The following is a 17,481-nucleotide window of genomic DNA, read 5'->3' as shown; positions in this document are numbered from 1 at the left end:
GTTCACATTTTAAACTGTAGTGGTTGTAATTATACGTTTCCACTCGGCTGGTTAATTTTTACTTTGACATGATTGTAAATTAATGTGAAAAGCTGCACACCTTCTGTTCACAATGATCTGCAATTACATATACATATCTGAGTGAGTGTTTTTCTCCCCTACTGCTGCTCTATGTGAATATCTACACAAGTAGGTTCACATTTATTGCAATTAGCCAAAGTTCACCATGGTGTCAGGTTTTACGGCAAAAAAGCAGGTGAGCAAGAGGGTCAATTGTTGAAGTGTGACATTTTTTTTTTGCTCAGAAAGTCGAGCGCTGGGTCATTTTAACATCAACGCAGCCGTCCCTGATTGTTCCCACAGTGCATCACAGTGGTTTCGCTGGTTTTCCACAATTTTCTGCTCTGAGACAGAAAAACTAGATTATGGATTTGACTAGATTTGTGTTTTTCCATAATTTTCTCATCATTCTCCCTCTCCTCTCATCATTCAGAGGAGAAGAGGGAATTTTATCTTCCTGGTTTCTTGTCTGTGGAATCAACCATTGGTTGGGTGAAAGAAAAGAAATCAGGTTCAGAATACGTTATTAACAACATTACAAAAAGAAAACGAAATATCCTCCTCAGACTTCCTCGTTGGACATCTGCAAGTCAAATGTTTGTCCAACTTTTCATGCATTGCTGAGGAGTTTCATGTATGAATTTATGTACCTCTTGGATTTATCAAATAACTTAATAATAAGAGCTCTGACAACCGTTACACTTTGCGACAATGTACTTTTAGCTTTTTTAAAACATTGGAATAATTGTTAATATGCTTTGTTATAGCTGTGTTCTTCTTTTACTTGATTTTATTTATTTTTATAAATATACAGCTCTGGAAAAGATTTAGAGATCATTTAGAATGATCAGTTTCTCTGATTTTATTCTTTATACGTATATGTTTATGGAGAGCCATTTCAGCCAAAGTTAAATAAATAAAAGGGAAAAATAAATAAATGGCTAAAATAAATCAATAAATGAATAATTAAATGAGTAATTGGCATTTTTATTCCCATTTATATTTATTCATTCATTTACTTATTCATTTACAGTTTTTACAGAAAACTGTAAAACAGCTGAAACACTGACTTCTTTTAAATCTCAACTAAAAACCCACCTGTTTAGAATTGTATTTGAAATGTAATCAATTACAAATTTATTGGTGGAACTTGACTTAATGCTTTGTTTTGATTATTGATTCTATGTTGCATTGTGTTTCTGTGTTTGTAATGATGTAAAGCACTTTGAAATGCCTTGCTGCTGAAATGTGCTATACAAATAAAATTTGATTGATTGATTGATTGATTTATACATTTATATATTCCCAGATTCATTTAACCATTTTTCATTTTCTCATTTTTATTTATCCACTTTTAATTTTTCCCTTTGTCATTTACCCATTTTTCATTTATCTATTTTTCATTTTTGGCTGAAATGGCTCTCCATAATGGACTACCTTTTTGTCTCGAAATAAATATTTTCTGTTTCTGTATTACTTTACAAACCAATAATTGACATAAAGAGGAACAGGATAAAGCCAAGGCTTCTGTTTGCTTTCTCCATTCCCTCTGCATTCAAGCAAAAAATCTTAACAACTTTTAGATGTTTTTTGCTTTACAGTTTATGTTCCGTCTTTGATTTACTTTTATATTATATCATTTTTACTTTTATTGCTTCTGGTACACTATGTAATGCACCAACTGCTTTTTGAAAACTGCTTCTGCATTTATATTTTGCCCTCTTTTATCCTTTTATTTATGCGTCTTGCCTTTGCTCTGCAGAACAATTCAAGTTGCACATGTATCTTAAAGGTGCTAACAGACAAAGTTTAATTATTTATTATCCATAAAAGCAGCATTCCTCAGAAAGCAGGAACGGAGAGAAAACGTTATTACTTTTGAAAGGATTCTTTCTTTAAGCTCAAAAGATTATTTGTGTTCAATCTGTAAGACTATTAAAGTAGCTGCGAACGGAAAGCAGGCAGCCAAGAAGAGAATTAAAAACTAACTGTACAAAGTTCAGCAGCGAATTGTTTATCGCTTCCCTCAGATTGGTAAAGTTCTCACAGAGCTGGGCCATCTTTACTGTGAGAAATGAAGAATGACTCTTAGTTCAGTCTAAAGAAGATGATGCCAATAAAACCTTTAGAGAAAGTATGAAAATATATGGAAAAGCTTGTTCTGTTAATGTTTTCCCTTAGCTCGTTGGAAACTTTCCTATAAATTGATAAAAGTAACGTCTAAAATACAAAGTGTGACATAAAGTTATGAACAAAACTCAAAGCTTTCTTATTAGATTTGTTGTCAATTCCAATTATTTTTGAATAATTTTCAGGTTTTTTGTGACGAAAGAGAAAAAAAAAAAATACTCAAATTAGTTTTTGTTTTCTTTGCTTCATTTTCACACAAAATTTATGTAGATGTAAAAGATTAATCAAGTCCAACAGACAAAACCATTTCATTATTTTTGTCACAATTCTCCTTCCTTTAGACACAAACACAGCAGCTGCAAAAAAAAAAAAAAATAAGAAAGTCAAAGAAAAATATTTTCTCACAGAAATCTTTGAGTAAGATTTGAGGACTGAATCATGAAGAGTTTATATTAAGAAAAGTGTTTCTAAATCAGCAAGTGGTGATTTAGATTTATATTGCACTGCTGCAGATTATAAAACCCTTTGGTTTTTAACAATTAATAAATTTTCTTGATTTATTAAAAGATGCAAAGTTTTGATTAACATGTCAATGATGTAAACGTAAGCTGAAATAAAAAAAAACATTGGTGCTTTTATTGTAATGTAAATAACAGAGAAAAAGAGTCTTTAGTTTCTAACAATGGGACTCTTATTTTATTTTATTCATTTTCTCCTCTCTTTTGTTAAAATTACCACCAGTGGAAGTTTTTTGTGAAAAAAAAAAACAGCTCTAGTGTTAAGATTAAAACTATTCCTTCAGGTTGTGAAGTAAGTGAATATACTGTATATGTACATATTGGTGCATTTTCTCTTAAATTCATGCTTAATACATTTAAATGTGGGTAAAATGCCTCAGTACAGAAACATTTTTTGCTCTGTAAAGTAGTTTTAGGAGACTCCACTTTTAGAAGTAGATGAATAGCCAAACGAGGTTCATTCACATTTTGCTCAAACGACAATATATTTTACGAAAGGCTTTGTGAATTTAACTCAGACAATAATGCAATTTTGGAGAGCAACTAATCTTGTATTGTTATAGGTTTGAAGCATTTTAAGTTAGTATTTTGATTTATTTGAACAGATCTTATAGAGAACTCAAAAATCTGGATTATTGTGGAGAGACAAGTATAGTAATTTAAACTTACACTGATTTTAAATAAACTTACACTGTTATACTGGACAGAAAAGAAAAAGCAACAGTTTTTGTATCTTCCTGTTGATCCAGATTATCCAGTTTATTCACTACAAATGTAGCATCTGTTTGGTTTTTTTTAAACATAGAGATCAACATTAAGCTGTTCCACAAGTCAAAACTAAACCACAACATCTTTGTTGAAGTTCCACTAAACTGTCAATTACCCACAAAAGAAAAGCATGATTGTAAAACCAGGACTGAATGGTTTATTTTACAGCGTTGGCTGAGTTATCCTGCATCTCACTGAGAGAAGGTGTTGTTACCTGAGCATCCATTAGCAGGTGTCTCATCAGGGTCATGGACTTCCTGAGGGTGTCCCTCTCTCCAGGGATGAAGGCCTCCTCCTCATCAACCAGACTGCAGGGTCGGGTCACCATGAACTGAGCGATCTGGTCGTTCAGGCTGTTGAGAGACTGGACAGCTGCAAAACAACAAAAAACACATTAAAAAACATCTCTCTTTATGTCTCTTGTCAAGCTTTTGCCCTTTTCTGGATCAGACTTTAGTGATCTGAGACGTTTCCTCCATCTGTGACAACTGTTCTCCTCCCCAGAATAATCCCTCATTTGGACAAGACGAGCATTATTAGGCTAAATCAATTACAGAGACTTAGAAATTCACTTTCAGTCCATTATATAATCCGCTGTGTAACGATTAGAGCTGCTGTAATAATATCTACTGTGTTTTTCTTCTTTCGGACTTAACACAATGCAGCCCTCAAAGCTGGGAAGATATATTTATCCCCCAAGATGCCAAAAATATAATAGATCATTCAATAATTGAATAAATAAAACTGGACATAAAGCAATTATTTTATCAAAATAATATCAAAATTTGATTCTAAACTTAAATTTATTTTCAGTAGTCTGTTTAAACTGTATTTATTAATGCAGCTTTTATTTAATTATATCATAATTGTCGTGCTACGGCACACCATTAATTATTAATTTTAATCTGTTACTGTGAAATGATAAAAAGATTCCTGGTATTTGATTGGCTAAGCTGATTGTTTAAATCCAGTTCAGACCAATCATTTTGATTTGAGCGATTTTAGCCCCGCCCACTAAGAAGAACTGAAATGAAGTGAAACAGAAACAAGGCTGATCTAATCAAAGAACGAGAATATGGCAAACAAAGAACCGTAATCAAACCCAGAATCAAATAATCAACACAGAACCTGACAAAAAAAAAACGCTTTTAATAATACAATCCACAACATTAGGGCAGTTTGGAAGTTTAGAAATTAAAGAAACATATTATTTACAACAGAAGTTGTCAAACAACGATGTGTTTCATTTACACAGTTTTTCCTCAGTGTCCTTGAGCAAAGCACTGATCCCAAGCTGCCCACTGACCTGCAATTAAACAGGTGATATATTTCATTAAACTGAGATAAGGGGCAGGATTAAATAAGTGTTCACTTCTTCCTACTTCTTTTCAAGCAGAAAAGTAGTAGAAAACAAATTACTTTGTTCTTGGTCATGTATGCACATGTTTTTCTCTAATCTTCTGTTTGTTCTCTTGTTTTTTGTTCTTTTTAAAAACTGTTTGAAATAAATAAATAAATTAGGTGAATGAGAGTGGTACTATTGAATTGATTCGTGTGTAAAAGTATTTCGATCTGTCATGTGACGAAAAAGCATTTTATTAGTTGGTCCATTTAAGATTTCATGTAATTCCACGAAGGGGCGAACCGATTGCATTTTCCGATTACCGATCTTTTTTTAAAAACCTGAACTGCCAATTCTGATTTTGACCGATGCACATTTTATTTTTGTCTGAAATGTTAGAAAGTCACTGAGTTGGTAGCAGTGGGTTGAATATTATTACTGAAAACATGCAGAAATGACCTGGTGGGCCGGTCTGTCACAAGACGCAGCAGATGAGGCAGTGGCTGATTTCTAAGGTAAATATTGGTGGATAAGATCAGGTTCACATGAAAGTATCGGCCGATCTCCAATCTTCCAAAATTAACTCTTACAACCATAGCGTTCACTGCAGTGGACAGCCATCTAAAAGTCATTTTCTTGTGTATCCTGTGAATTTTTATGTTATAAATGCACTGAAACCACTGAAGTGGACACTAGTGCAACATACCATACACTGAAAACTACTGGCCATCCACTGCAAGTGCAAGAAAATATTTATTAAATCCAAGATGGCAGACAGATGAAAAAGCAACTCAGGAACATCTAGTCCCTCCTTCTACTGTTGAAGACTCTTGGAGATGTAAAAAAAAATATTGTGACATCACGTAACCCCTAAAGACCAATATTACTGATGCGTTTTCCAGATAACAACTTTGTATTTGGAGATGCTCAGAATCACACATTTCCCTGATGCAAAACATGTGCTTTGCATATGTTGTACATAATTATATGTAGCATATAATTCATACATTATTTTTTGACGGCATTACTTTGTTTTTTTCTCAGCTCTGTTCAGACCGAGAGGAGAATTTGGACAGGAGTGACAGAGTGACTGAGGCGATATGTGAGTCACCAGTGACAGTCAAGGTCGGGATTTATTTATTTATTTTCCCACAGAATTGATCAAAGATTTTTGGCCGCACCTTCCAGGCTTTTCTTAACCTGCAGAAGCTCAGCAAAGGGAGGCCTGTTTACAGGCAGCGAGCAGATAGAGCATCATCCTGCGGATCAAATCAGAAGATGGCGGCGAGGTTTAGGAAGGGGGTGTGAAGACACGGGGGTAAACTGTTTACGACAGCAGCTGATGACTGGATTCCTATTTCACATTCAACATTTACAAGGTGGACCTCTGCAGCCAGAAGATGGCCAAACACTCCAGGTAATGGCATGCTGCTGCTGAAAATGACATGTTGTCAGAGCGAGGAAGCAGGCATGCCTCCCATTTCAATTTCCCATCTTGAGTGCATTCTTCCACAAACAGACAGGTGGCTTTTTATGATCAAAACTTTGGGATGACAAAGACGAATAGGCCCACATCAACACTCGGTATCACAGAGCAAAATCTAACCACAAACAAAAAGTCCTGAAAGAAAATTTCAAAACCGCACTTGCATTTGCAATAAACGTTTGCCTCAACCCTGTGCAGATTCCTCTCTGGTCAATGCTCGACTCCAGGTCAGCTGTACGTTTCCAACACTTTCACATTTAATAATCATGCCGGAACAAACCAGACCAGGCGTAAATATGACTGTTTGCCTCGGTTCCCTGAACCCAACGTGAGAACAGTACTGCTCCAGTTCAGGCAAACGTTCAGACAATTTTGATTGGGTTTGGTCAGTAGAAGTTCATCATGGTGATTTTTTTTTAAATAACAGAAAGTGTGAATAAAATTACACAATGAGTTGCCACACTTCATTTTGTTTGTTTTGAAGCCTTTTAATCCATTCTCTCAGATATCCTGGATTATTACCACCTTTCCCAACAACATTGATATTTTTTATCTTCATACTGAAGAGACCTACTGAGTTATTTAGCCTGCGGAGTTGTTTTCAGTGAGGTCAGAAACATTTATTATTTATTACGGTAAATAAATGAGCAGGGGTGTCAAACTCATTTTCATTTTGGTCCATATTAGAAATCTGAATGTTCTTAAAGTCGTGCCAGAATCTATTGATAAAACCCATTAAACTGTTAAAATATCAATAAACATCAGTTTGTTTCTGCATTCAATAAGTGTCTCTTAAAATGAAATAATTTTAAATATCTTTTCACACTGATCAGTCCATCCAGGATTTTGTGATTGTTTTTGTGGATTTTTGTTATCAGAATCACTGATTTTACGGTGTTAATTTAGAAATATTTGTGCTAATGTCTGATGTTAAATGTGATTTTTTTTTTTTTTTTTTTTTATCGCCGTACTCGACATCAAGTAAAGGTGAGGCAGCAGTCACTTAAATCCAATATTTTTGGCCAATTTTGAGAAAAATGTGCAGTAAATATCAGAAAGAAATGTGGGGATCTGTTGATTTTGCTTGAATTTTACAGATTTGTGAAAAACTGGAGTAATTTGGCGTTATGAGGGCCACATAAAAAGCTACAGCGGGCCAGGTGTTGCCCGCATGTGTTGAGTTTGACACATGCGGTCTAGAACCTTCAGATTTATTCCTACCTTTATATTAGTATATATCCGGTTGCCTAGCAACCATGACAGCACAGACTAAAGCTAGCAAAAATGCTGCCCAAACATTTTTCTTTTTTACTTATTCAAAACTTTCTAACTAATTAAATTAATGACTTAATTAAATAAATATATTTTAATAGTGTTAAAATACATGAGTAATAAGAGCCTAACAACACAACCACTTTAAAGGTGACCTATTATGCATCCTTGAATAAGTTAGGCTAGGTGTATGGGTTATACAAAACATAATCTATCTTAGATAATGAGATTTTATTCTCATTATTTTGAGCCCGTCTGTGATGAGCTTCTGTCAGACTGAGATGTTTTAGGGTGTCTTGTCACTTTAAATCCAAATGAGCTGCGGCTGGCCACGCCCCCAATTGAACTTTGACTCTGTGAAAATGGCAGCACACAGATGTGGTATTACACAACTGTACAGAACGTACAGCTGATTTAGTCTTGGGGAGTTCAGCTTGTGTTGCTAGGTAACGGGGCTAGGGCCCTGGCTGGGGGTTGCTAGGTAACGGGGAATGCCTGCCGATTCTGACTCGACTATGGGAGAGGCTTTTGACACGACTCATTAACCAAAAAACATTAACTTATTGCCAGAAAACAGCTGAGTGGGTTGTTTTCAGCACGTGGACTGTTTCTAGAAGCCGTAGAAATCCAAATGAAAGCACAAAAACGTGCAAAAAAACGGAATTTTGAATAACAGATCTCAGCTTTTCATGTTGTACCCCCAAATTTTAACACTCTTAAATTTTAAGTTCAGCCTGCAATGAATCTTGGTATTTGCTGTGCTGTGAAGGATAAGACAGACCAATTCTTCAAATTGAGGAAAAAAAGAGGACATATTTGTGGACCAGATATGGAAAAGCTTTTAAATTAAGACATCGTTGCAACTTAATCAGCTTTCAAATGCAGGCTTTAAAGGATGAAGTCCCTGAATTTGGACGGAAATAAACAAAGATTTGATTTAATACCAGAGTTTTTTTATTTACTTCTGTCCCAGCACATATCGTCATATTGTTTATTGATGCTTAAGTAGCCTTGTTCTCACCCAACGACCAATGGAGAAAATAGAGGGATGGATGTATGGAAGATATTTTGAGTCAAAAACAAGTTTAAAAGTTCAAGTTACTAGACTTACTGTAAATTTATTTTCGCTAAAGTTAAGTAATAAAGTTTTCAAAAGGACGCAGTGTATAAACCATATCTTGGATGTGTTCATTTCTCGCATCTCTGTCTTTTTAATTGTTAGAACGTAATATTACCATGATGTAATGGCATGCAATCATTTAAATCAGAGGGACATTGTACTTTTTGTGAAGCGCACGCCTACACACAGGTGGCCCTCAGTGGCTGCTGACTGTGAGATGCAGACAGCTCATTACAATCCTTGTTGCCACCCACAGCAGAAAAACAACATCAACAATGAGACTCTAATGAGGCATGTTGGTGTTCAGTCAGCCGGTACAGTGTTTGTGAAGAGAGGATTTAATCTCCATATTAAAAAAAGGACAAAACTCTCTCATAACACAACGTCCCTGCGCACAGAGAAGTAATCACTCCCATTTTGTGTTATCATTGTTATCACTGGAGTCTTTTTAAATGCAGATGTCTGAGACGCAGCTACATGAGTTCAAACAACTCTCTTGTGAGAAACTGTGATAAAAAGCAAATAAAACCAAATCCTCGGCTTCTGTTGGAGTTGGAGTCCGCTCGGTTCGGCAGTCAGGCCGTCTCGGCCAAAGCAATTTGAAGCTGCTCCAAACACGTTGCTGTTCAACGCCAAAAGGGCTCAGAATCAGCGGAAAGGATCAGGGAGTTTGTAAAAATCCACAGCAATCCCAAGAGAGAAAACTCAGCCACATTTTAATCACTTCACAACTAAATATTCACACAATACTGAAAAACAGACTGCTTTACTTTGATTCAGGTCAAAGTGAAATCAGATAAAGCTGCTACTCTCGTAATTAAAAAGGTTGGATCGTGTAAAATTTGGAAAAACCTCTTTAGTTTTAAATCCATTATGGCACTTCTATGAAGTCCTGTCAGAATAAGCAATAAAACAATAAAACAATTTCTCTGATTCATCATTTTCCTCTTTCTGCCAAAAACTGGTTGACAAAAGTCTTCAGTCTACAGCTTTGGTCTCAAATAACCCTTTTTTTGAAGGACAATTTAATTTACAGAGACTTCATGATTCATTTTATTTGTTGTTTTGTTTATTTATTTTGGATATTTAAAATGTCTTCCATTTCCAGTGTTAAATGTTCACTAGAATTTACAGTTTATTAATCTTTGAGAATGTGTTATTGCATTCAGTTTAAAATTGTCTCAAAACCATATTGTAATTTATCGCAGTACCATCTGGGACAATTTATCATGCAGCTAAATGCGTTATGGCGACAGGCCTACTGTTATTCTGTTTTGTTTTGTTTTCACTAAGTTCCTGCAACAAAACATTGCAAAATGAACAGGAAATGTTTGTCTCTCTTTTAATATTCTATTCATTTTAAGCAGGATATTAAAGTTTGTATTAAAAAATACAGGTGAGGTATGGTTAGTCAAGCCAAAATAAATGAAAATAAATAAAATACATCTCATAAAGGTTTCTAGCTTTCTGTCTGTTGTTGAGGGGGTTATTTCTTACTCTTCCATACAATATTTATTCAGTCCATGCATCTTGCTGATGTTTGTTTATACAAACATCCTCAACATTTAAACCAAGTTCGCTCTGGGCTTTGACTGGACCATTGCAACACCTTGATTTTTCACTTTTTTCAATTCCACTGTAGATTTGCAGTTTTGAAGTGCAAAAACACAAAATCTTACCGAGTATTTTAGTCGAGCTTGAAATAAAAAACTAAGTTACAAGTAACTTTTCAGTCAATAATTCCTTAATATTCATGAAAAAGTACTACATAGTTATTTCACTTTTGACAAAAATATTCTTGCTAAGTTACTAGTGAATTAATCTGAAAGTGGAACTAGTCCTTCTTCATGAATATAAAGGAGTTATTTACTTAAAACAAATTCCTGCCTTGCTGAAAATGTACTTATGAGCTAGTACACTTGAAATATGACAAAACATTTGCACTAGAAACTACTGTAGACTAAAAATACTTGGTAGGTAATTTGTCTTTGCACTGCACAGCTTTGGGTCAATTTGCTGGGAACCTCTAATCCTGGGAAGATTGACTGGCAGCAATAGCTGCTTCACTGGGATCATTGCTGACGTTTTTCGCTCTTGGTACTGCGTCAGCTGCCGTCTACGTTCCAGAACAGCAAGCCAAAAAACTCCTGTTTTTAATCGAGAAAGTCACACTCGATCAATTAATCAAAATCATTTGACAACATTTGACAACACCTGCCTGCTATTTTTATTTGTATTTTTGGTATTTCATATTTTATTGAATGTGTCAAGTTATAAATAAATTTACAATAAATAAACTTTCAAACCTACTGCTTCTCCAGCAACAAAATGATCTCATCCCATTTATAAGTATTATATCAGCATATCTTCATTCTACTTTCAGATTCTTGCAATACATTCAATGGACATGCTAATAATAGCTCTAATAATGTTAACAAAAATAATGATAATATTGACGCCAACAATGTTGTGTAACAACAAAATGATACATCAAGACAGTTTCTCATATTTAGTGTAAACCATTTCTTTATACAACAGTTTGAATAGCTTAATTCCTTTCTTGTGTTTGTCTCTCTTCCGCCGCTCATCTCTTTCCTTTAGTTGGATGAAGTTTTGTCTGCTTGGCAATAAGCCTCCTCACCTGCATGGGTTCTTCATAAGTCAGCCATTTTCACTCTCTCTTCAAAACACTGTTGTTCATGCCTGGCTGATAATAATAATCCCCTCTCTAATTTGACTAGGGTTTTTTTATGTTACATTCATAAATTCATAGTCTAATTTTATGTCTGCAAATCATCTCATCAGTCAGTCTAGTATGTTTTACCTGTCAGCACATCTGTAAAATACCTGCAGAAAATTGTCACTGACCACCTTCCAGCCACTGTACATTATTTTTAACTATGTTTTTGATATCTTTAGACTTTTGTCTTTGTATGAACCTCAGTGTCCCGTCACTTTGCTGCTTTTGCACCTGAATTTTCCCCACTGTGGGGCAGTAAAGGCCTTTTCCTTTCTTTTCTAACTCCAAAGCACATTTTATTAGAGTCCTGTAAATCAACTTTTACTGTTTCTAAGCTCCACTTCCTGTTCTTTTCTGGATGTAAGCTGCAAAGTTTGCAGTCCAAGCTAAATTTCTGGTGGTACGCTGGTGATTTACATAATTAGCATTAGGACCTCCTGCCTAATACTGCGTGGGTCCCAGTTCTACTGCCAAAACAGCACTGAACCGTTAAAAAGGCATTAACTCCATTAGATACATGAATCTATGTTATGGTTTCTGGCGCCAACATGACAGTAGCAGATCGTATAAGTTCTGGGTTTAGCGAGTTGATGCCTCCGTGGATTGAACTCGTTCGCACTCTCTTGTTCTCGAACCTTTTCTTTAGAGTCAACCTCATCAAGCTTCCTGAACCTCTGCTGAACCATCTTTGCTTTCTGGAAGGGTGAATTATCTTTCTGAAGCAGAGCTGAGGCACTGGAGGCGGAAATCTACATCGATGGGAGGAACCGGTGTCAGCAAGGGGTCAGTCTCCATCTTACCATGGAATGGTCGACGCTGAAATCAACTGAGAGAAGTGAGGTCTGCACTGCGGTTGAAGCTCTTTTGTAACCTCCTGGACGAGTCGCTGATGAACTCTTGGAGTTATTTTGATAGATGAGCCATTCCTAGAAGGATTCAATGTCCATGTTTTCTATCTTTGTGGGTGGATGGCGGCTTTTTGTGTTTCTGTTTAAGATCTTTTAGCAACGTCATGTTTTCAGACAGGGCCTATTACAGGAAACCTATGAAAGTACTTTGTACCTCACATTTGGGTCTCAATTGTTTCTAAAACCAGCTCAAGCTCTTAAAAAAACAACCAACCAGTTTTTTTTTGCAAAAGTAACGTCACAAATCAGGAGGCACCGCCCTGTTACCTAGCAACCCCAGCAGAGTTCCGTCAGTTACCTAGTAACCCCAGCAGAGTTCCGTCAGTTACCTAGCAACCCCAGCAGAGTTCTGTCAGTTACCTAGTAACCCCAGCAGAGTTCCGTCAGTTACCTAGTAACCCCAGCAGAACTAAACCCAGCTGGTTTTACTGCTGTATGTGCTGTATGATGACTTCTGGAAAAGACAAATGTTTTATTGTTGACTTACTATTCAGAAACCACTTGTTTGGTTGTGCAGGGAGACTCCACTTCTGCTTTTCAAAGATGTACGGTTGAATTATTGCGCATCTTTTTACAGTCATTTTCAAGTGTGAGTGTAAACATTGATTTGGGGGCGTGGCCAGCAGCAGCTTATTTGGATTTAAAGTGACCAAATATTCTGAAACGGCTCATTCTGAAAGGAGCTCAAAACAGGCAGAACTCAACAGACTAAAATATCAGTCTGGTCAGTTCTGCTTACTGGTATTTGCAAATAACATTTCTGCAGGTAATTTCACATATATGTTTTCTACACAGTTATTTTAGATTTAACAATGATTTTGTGCAAAAAAAAAAAAGAAATTAACATCTTTTGTAGACCATTAACTTGTTCAAGAAAGCATAACAGGTCGTCTATAAAGTGTTTTGTTGTAAGAGTTTAACAGTAATCAGGTTAGTGAAGATGAATAAAAGATGTGCTTAATCACGGTTTGTTCATGATTTAGCAAAGAGGTGAGTAACTCTTTTCCTTTAATGAGTAAAATCATTTATAATTTGCCTGAGAATAAAATAAAACTAATGAACAAAAAAAAGACTCCCTGAACACATGAAGCTGATCTTCAGGTGTAAAGGATTTAATTTGCTTAAGGATTTCATCCATGAAGCCAAAATATGAGGATGAAACCAGACATCACCATAATCTGAAGGATTTAAGATTAATGGGATCAGCCAGACATCTGATCAAACACATCTCTCAACATTTCTGCTCTACAGCAGCTTCGCTTCACACATCTCTTATCTGCAAATGTAGAATATGCAGATCTCATTTCCAGCAAAAAATAAAAAATCTAAGCAGAGGAGATAAAAGCCTTTCTGGCACTCTTCAATTGAGCTATCATAATCTCAGCATGACAACTTCTCCATCCGAACATAAAAACCCTAAAACGGGGAATCCAAAATGCTCGTGGCAACACTGCCACCATCTGGTAGCTCTGACCCTTCGCTGCAACATGAAATAAAAAACATCCTTCTCTTTTACCATTTATTAGAAGCTCGCTTCATTCTAACTTTTATTGCCTATTCCAGTAAAATATTTGACATTTAAGACATAAATTATTTATTATACTCGATAATTTGAACCTTTTATCTTTTTAAATGCCCCCACTTTTAATAACATGCAATTACCCACAAAGATGAATGGGAAAAACTACAAGAAAAAGGTCATCGCACATCCATTCTGACGCTAATTCATGACTGAGTAATAACCCGTACTGTATTCAGACTGCGCTCTACTTCGGTTTAATGGGTGAAGCTGATTTGGCATAACTTTGATCAGTGTGCCACCTAGTGAGGAGAATAAGAGACGGAGAAATACCTCGCCGCTCTTCTACTCTCTGAGTCAAAGACTTCAGAAACACAAGAGCTCAGAGGGGAGTCAGATCATTGATTGAACATAAAAACTCTGATGGTTTTAATAATCCTCCACCTGATGAAACCACTCTACACTTAAATTTCTCCTCTCAGCTCTGAGTAAAACTCACAGGTTACAGATTTCCACACTATAAGTGCAGGGGAGTCAGAGAGAGAGATGGGATATCTGCTCAAACAAAAGGTCACGAGCTCTTCAGTGCGTGCATTATGACTTTAAAAACATCTCAAATTAATTACAGAGGATGAGAAAGAAAAGGCAGCATAGAAAAAAAAAATACCTGCAGTTATTGCTGCTTGCACTTTACCGCAATCTGCCTCATCTACTTCTACATCGCTGACTTTAAATATCTCCCACTGTGACTTTGATGAAAAATCTTCAAAAGTATCTTGCTGTGTAGGTGGAAGAAAAACAACATTAGTGACAGCCAGAGTCGCGAAGACAGAAGCTTACATAAAAACAGTTTATTCCCTTTGTGAACTATTGTTTAGTCTGGTAGACTAAAGTCTTTCTCTGTTATGCAAAAGAGTTTTCCGGCTAGACATCACTGCTAGCAAAGCAACCTGCAAACTTATCGGAACCACACATAACAAGAAGTCTTTAAATAAATTTGGCCTATATGTACAATAATCCAACACTGAAAAGTGTTTAGGCAATTCAATTGACAAAAAAACATCTAGTCATCAATATCACACTTATTAGCAACAACAATTCCAGTGTAAATATTTTTGTTTTGTATGACTCTTTATTTTAAGCTGGTTGCTGAGTTGTGTTTTAGTAATTTAGGACTTCTCATTTCCCTTTGGGGTTTAATTATGATGCGACACAGAGGCCCATTTCTCTTGGCTACTGTTCAAAATGGGATAAGATTTCTATCACATGTTTGTGATAGAAAGAACAAGAGCAGACAACGTTGACTCAAACACATGCCAAGGCAGAAACGACTAATCAAACCAATTATCAAAATAATGTTTATTTTAAATAACATTATATTTGTTGATTTGAATATTTTAATTTATTTCTAATATTGCATAAAAAGTCTTAAGTGGTTAAATTAAAATCTGCAGAATGTGCCAATTTAATGATCTTGTTAATCAATTAATATTCAGAATAATTGATGGAATAGTCAGTTATGAAAATAATAATTAGTTACAGCCTGATACACACATAACATAAATAATCGTTATAAAAACTTACTGCATGTTGAGCTCATGTTGAAACAGGCAAAGTCACAAGATGAACACATTCTTTAGTGGTGAAATGAGGAAAAAATGCTAAAAATAATAAGAATAAAATAAAGTATAAAATCAAGTTTGCATTATATTTCGAAAACTGTGATGCCTCAGAGAAAATGGGAGCGATTTCTATCTGTGCCAGGGTCACATGAAGCACAGAGCCAATGCAAATTTGATGTATGTTGAGCTGTCTTGCAGGTCGCAAAAGTTTGTTTTTAAAATTTAAAGTGAGCAAAACCAGCCATAGATTTGGAGGTGGCAGTAATTCGGTGGCGAAAGAAGCGAGGACAGGGATGCAGACCAAAGGAGTTGACAAATGTTAGCTAAGAAGCTAATGAGATTGTCTACTGGTTTATTTTTTAACAGTTCAAAGTCATTTAATGTATATTAATGTCATAATTCAGATTCATCTGAGTGGCTCTGAGCTAATTAACACTAATGATGAGAGAGAGGTAGAGGAGAATAATACAAGAAAGTTCAGCACCAGCACACACACAGGTGATTTCAGGAGTTCCTCTGCCACAAAGCATCCGGTCTCTTTTCAGTGAACCAAACGCAGGGCATTGTGGGTACACACAACCAAAACAAACACTTGGAGAAACTGAACCCAGTTACAGGTGGAGGGAAGACGAGATACAAACTCAGGATAGCAACATGATGAAAGTATCTCACAACTGCTGCCAAGTACGAACAACGACGAGGAAGATTTCAAGCTAATTAGTGTGAAAGCTGTGGGATTCACCCAAGCCAAGAACACAGGTGAAAAACCTCTGCCAACAATATATAGAAATATATGACATGCTCAGAGGAAGTGGCAGCTGAGGAGATGAAAAGAAGAAAGTTTTCTTTACATAAAGAACTGCGTATCACTGCTGGCACTCCCAGCATCACCTCAGGGGAAAATGTTTTTCAGAAGCTAGGCTGCAGTTCATTTGACAAACGGTTTGGTGAAAACAAACTTGCACCAGCAGAATGCAGCAACTCTGATCCAACTGAGGCCCAAAACATCTACAGGACTACGAAGTGAGAAAACAGACTAAATCTCCATGACAACCATTACAGTCTGTTTGCATGCTGAATGGATGCTTTAGTCACTACGTCATACCAGTAACTTTAACTGGACTTGTTTCCTGGTCAGATGAGACTAAAACTGGGCTCTGGGTTTATTTGTGTCACACACTTCAGCAACAAGGCAAAGTGCTTTAAATCATAAAAACACAAAAATACAAGGTCATAGAAAACATAGTCAACAGCTGAAACATTACACTTTGTCATCATTACACATCAAAATGTTAATTGTTTCATTTATTATGTTTCAAAAGTCCCTCTAAACAAGTGGGGGTGGGGGGTTAAGGTTTGTCCAGATTTGTGGTGCATAGAAGCTGAATGCTGCTTTTCCTCGCTAGGTTCTGGTTCTGGGGATGCACAGCAGACCAGAACCAGAAGGCCTGAGAGGTCTGGAAGGTTGCTATGACAACAGCAGATCTTTAATGTGTTGTGGTGCTAAACCGTTCAGTGATTTATAAACTAACAGTATTTTAAATTCTAACACTACAGGATCTGAAGAGACACAAAGTGGGAAAGACATAATTTCCACTCTTAAATCTGCTGGAGGATCAAAGATTCGTTACATTTACTCAGTTACAAGAGGTTTTTTGGGAGGAAAAAAATACTTTTAGGAGTATTTCTGTTACACTGTACTTTTTACTTGCACTTGAATAACTTTATTATGAAGTATTTCTACTCTTACTTAAGTAAAACTTGTGGATTTTCTACCCACTGTGAGTAACTTCACTGAAGAACAAACATGTTTTAACCAAAAATTCATCGGATACACACCTGCAGTTTTTGTTAGTTTATTTAGTTCTTTGTTCAAAGAATCTGATATAGATTTTTTTTTTGTTTAATTTTACTATTTTGTAATTGGTATTTGAATTCTTTTCATTCTGACCTTTAAAATACTTACATTTACACATAACTTTATATTTTGGTCTGT

General features: G+C 35.8%; 1 protein-coding gene across 2 annotated transcripts in view; it reads right to left on the bottom strand.

Annotated features, from left to right (window-relative positions):
• LOC102224305 (kazrin-like) overlaps window positions 1–17,481 on the bottom strand; it is a 172,955-nt gene that overhangs the window by 136,350 nt on the left and 19,124 nt on the right. For both annotated transcript variants that reach the window (XM_023324764.1, XM_023324768.1), the window contains exon 3: window positions 3,691–3,848. In XM_023324764.1, the coding sequence (XP_023180532.1) occupies window positions 3,691–3,848 (158 nt within the window). The remainder of the gene's footprint in view (window positions 1–3,690; window positions 3,849–17,481) is intronic.

This window comes from Xiphophorus maculatus, chromosome 20 (assembly GCF_002775205.1).
Source record: "Xiphophorus maculatus strain JP 163 A chromosome 20, X_maculatus-5.0-male, whole genome shotgun sequence".
Classification (NCBI taxonomy): Eukaryota; Metazoa; Chordata; class Actinopteri; order Cyprinodontiformes; family Poeciliidae; genus Xiphophorus; species Xiphophorus maculatus.
This window is presented reverse-complemented; position numbering and strand designations above follow the sequence as displayed.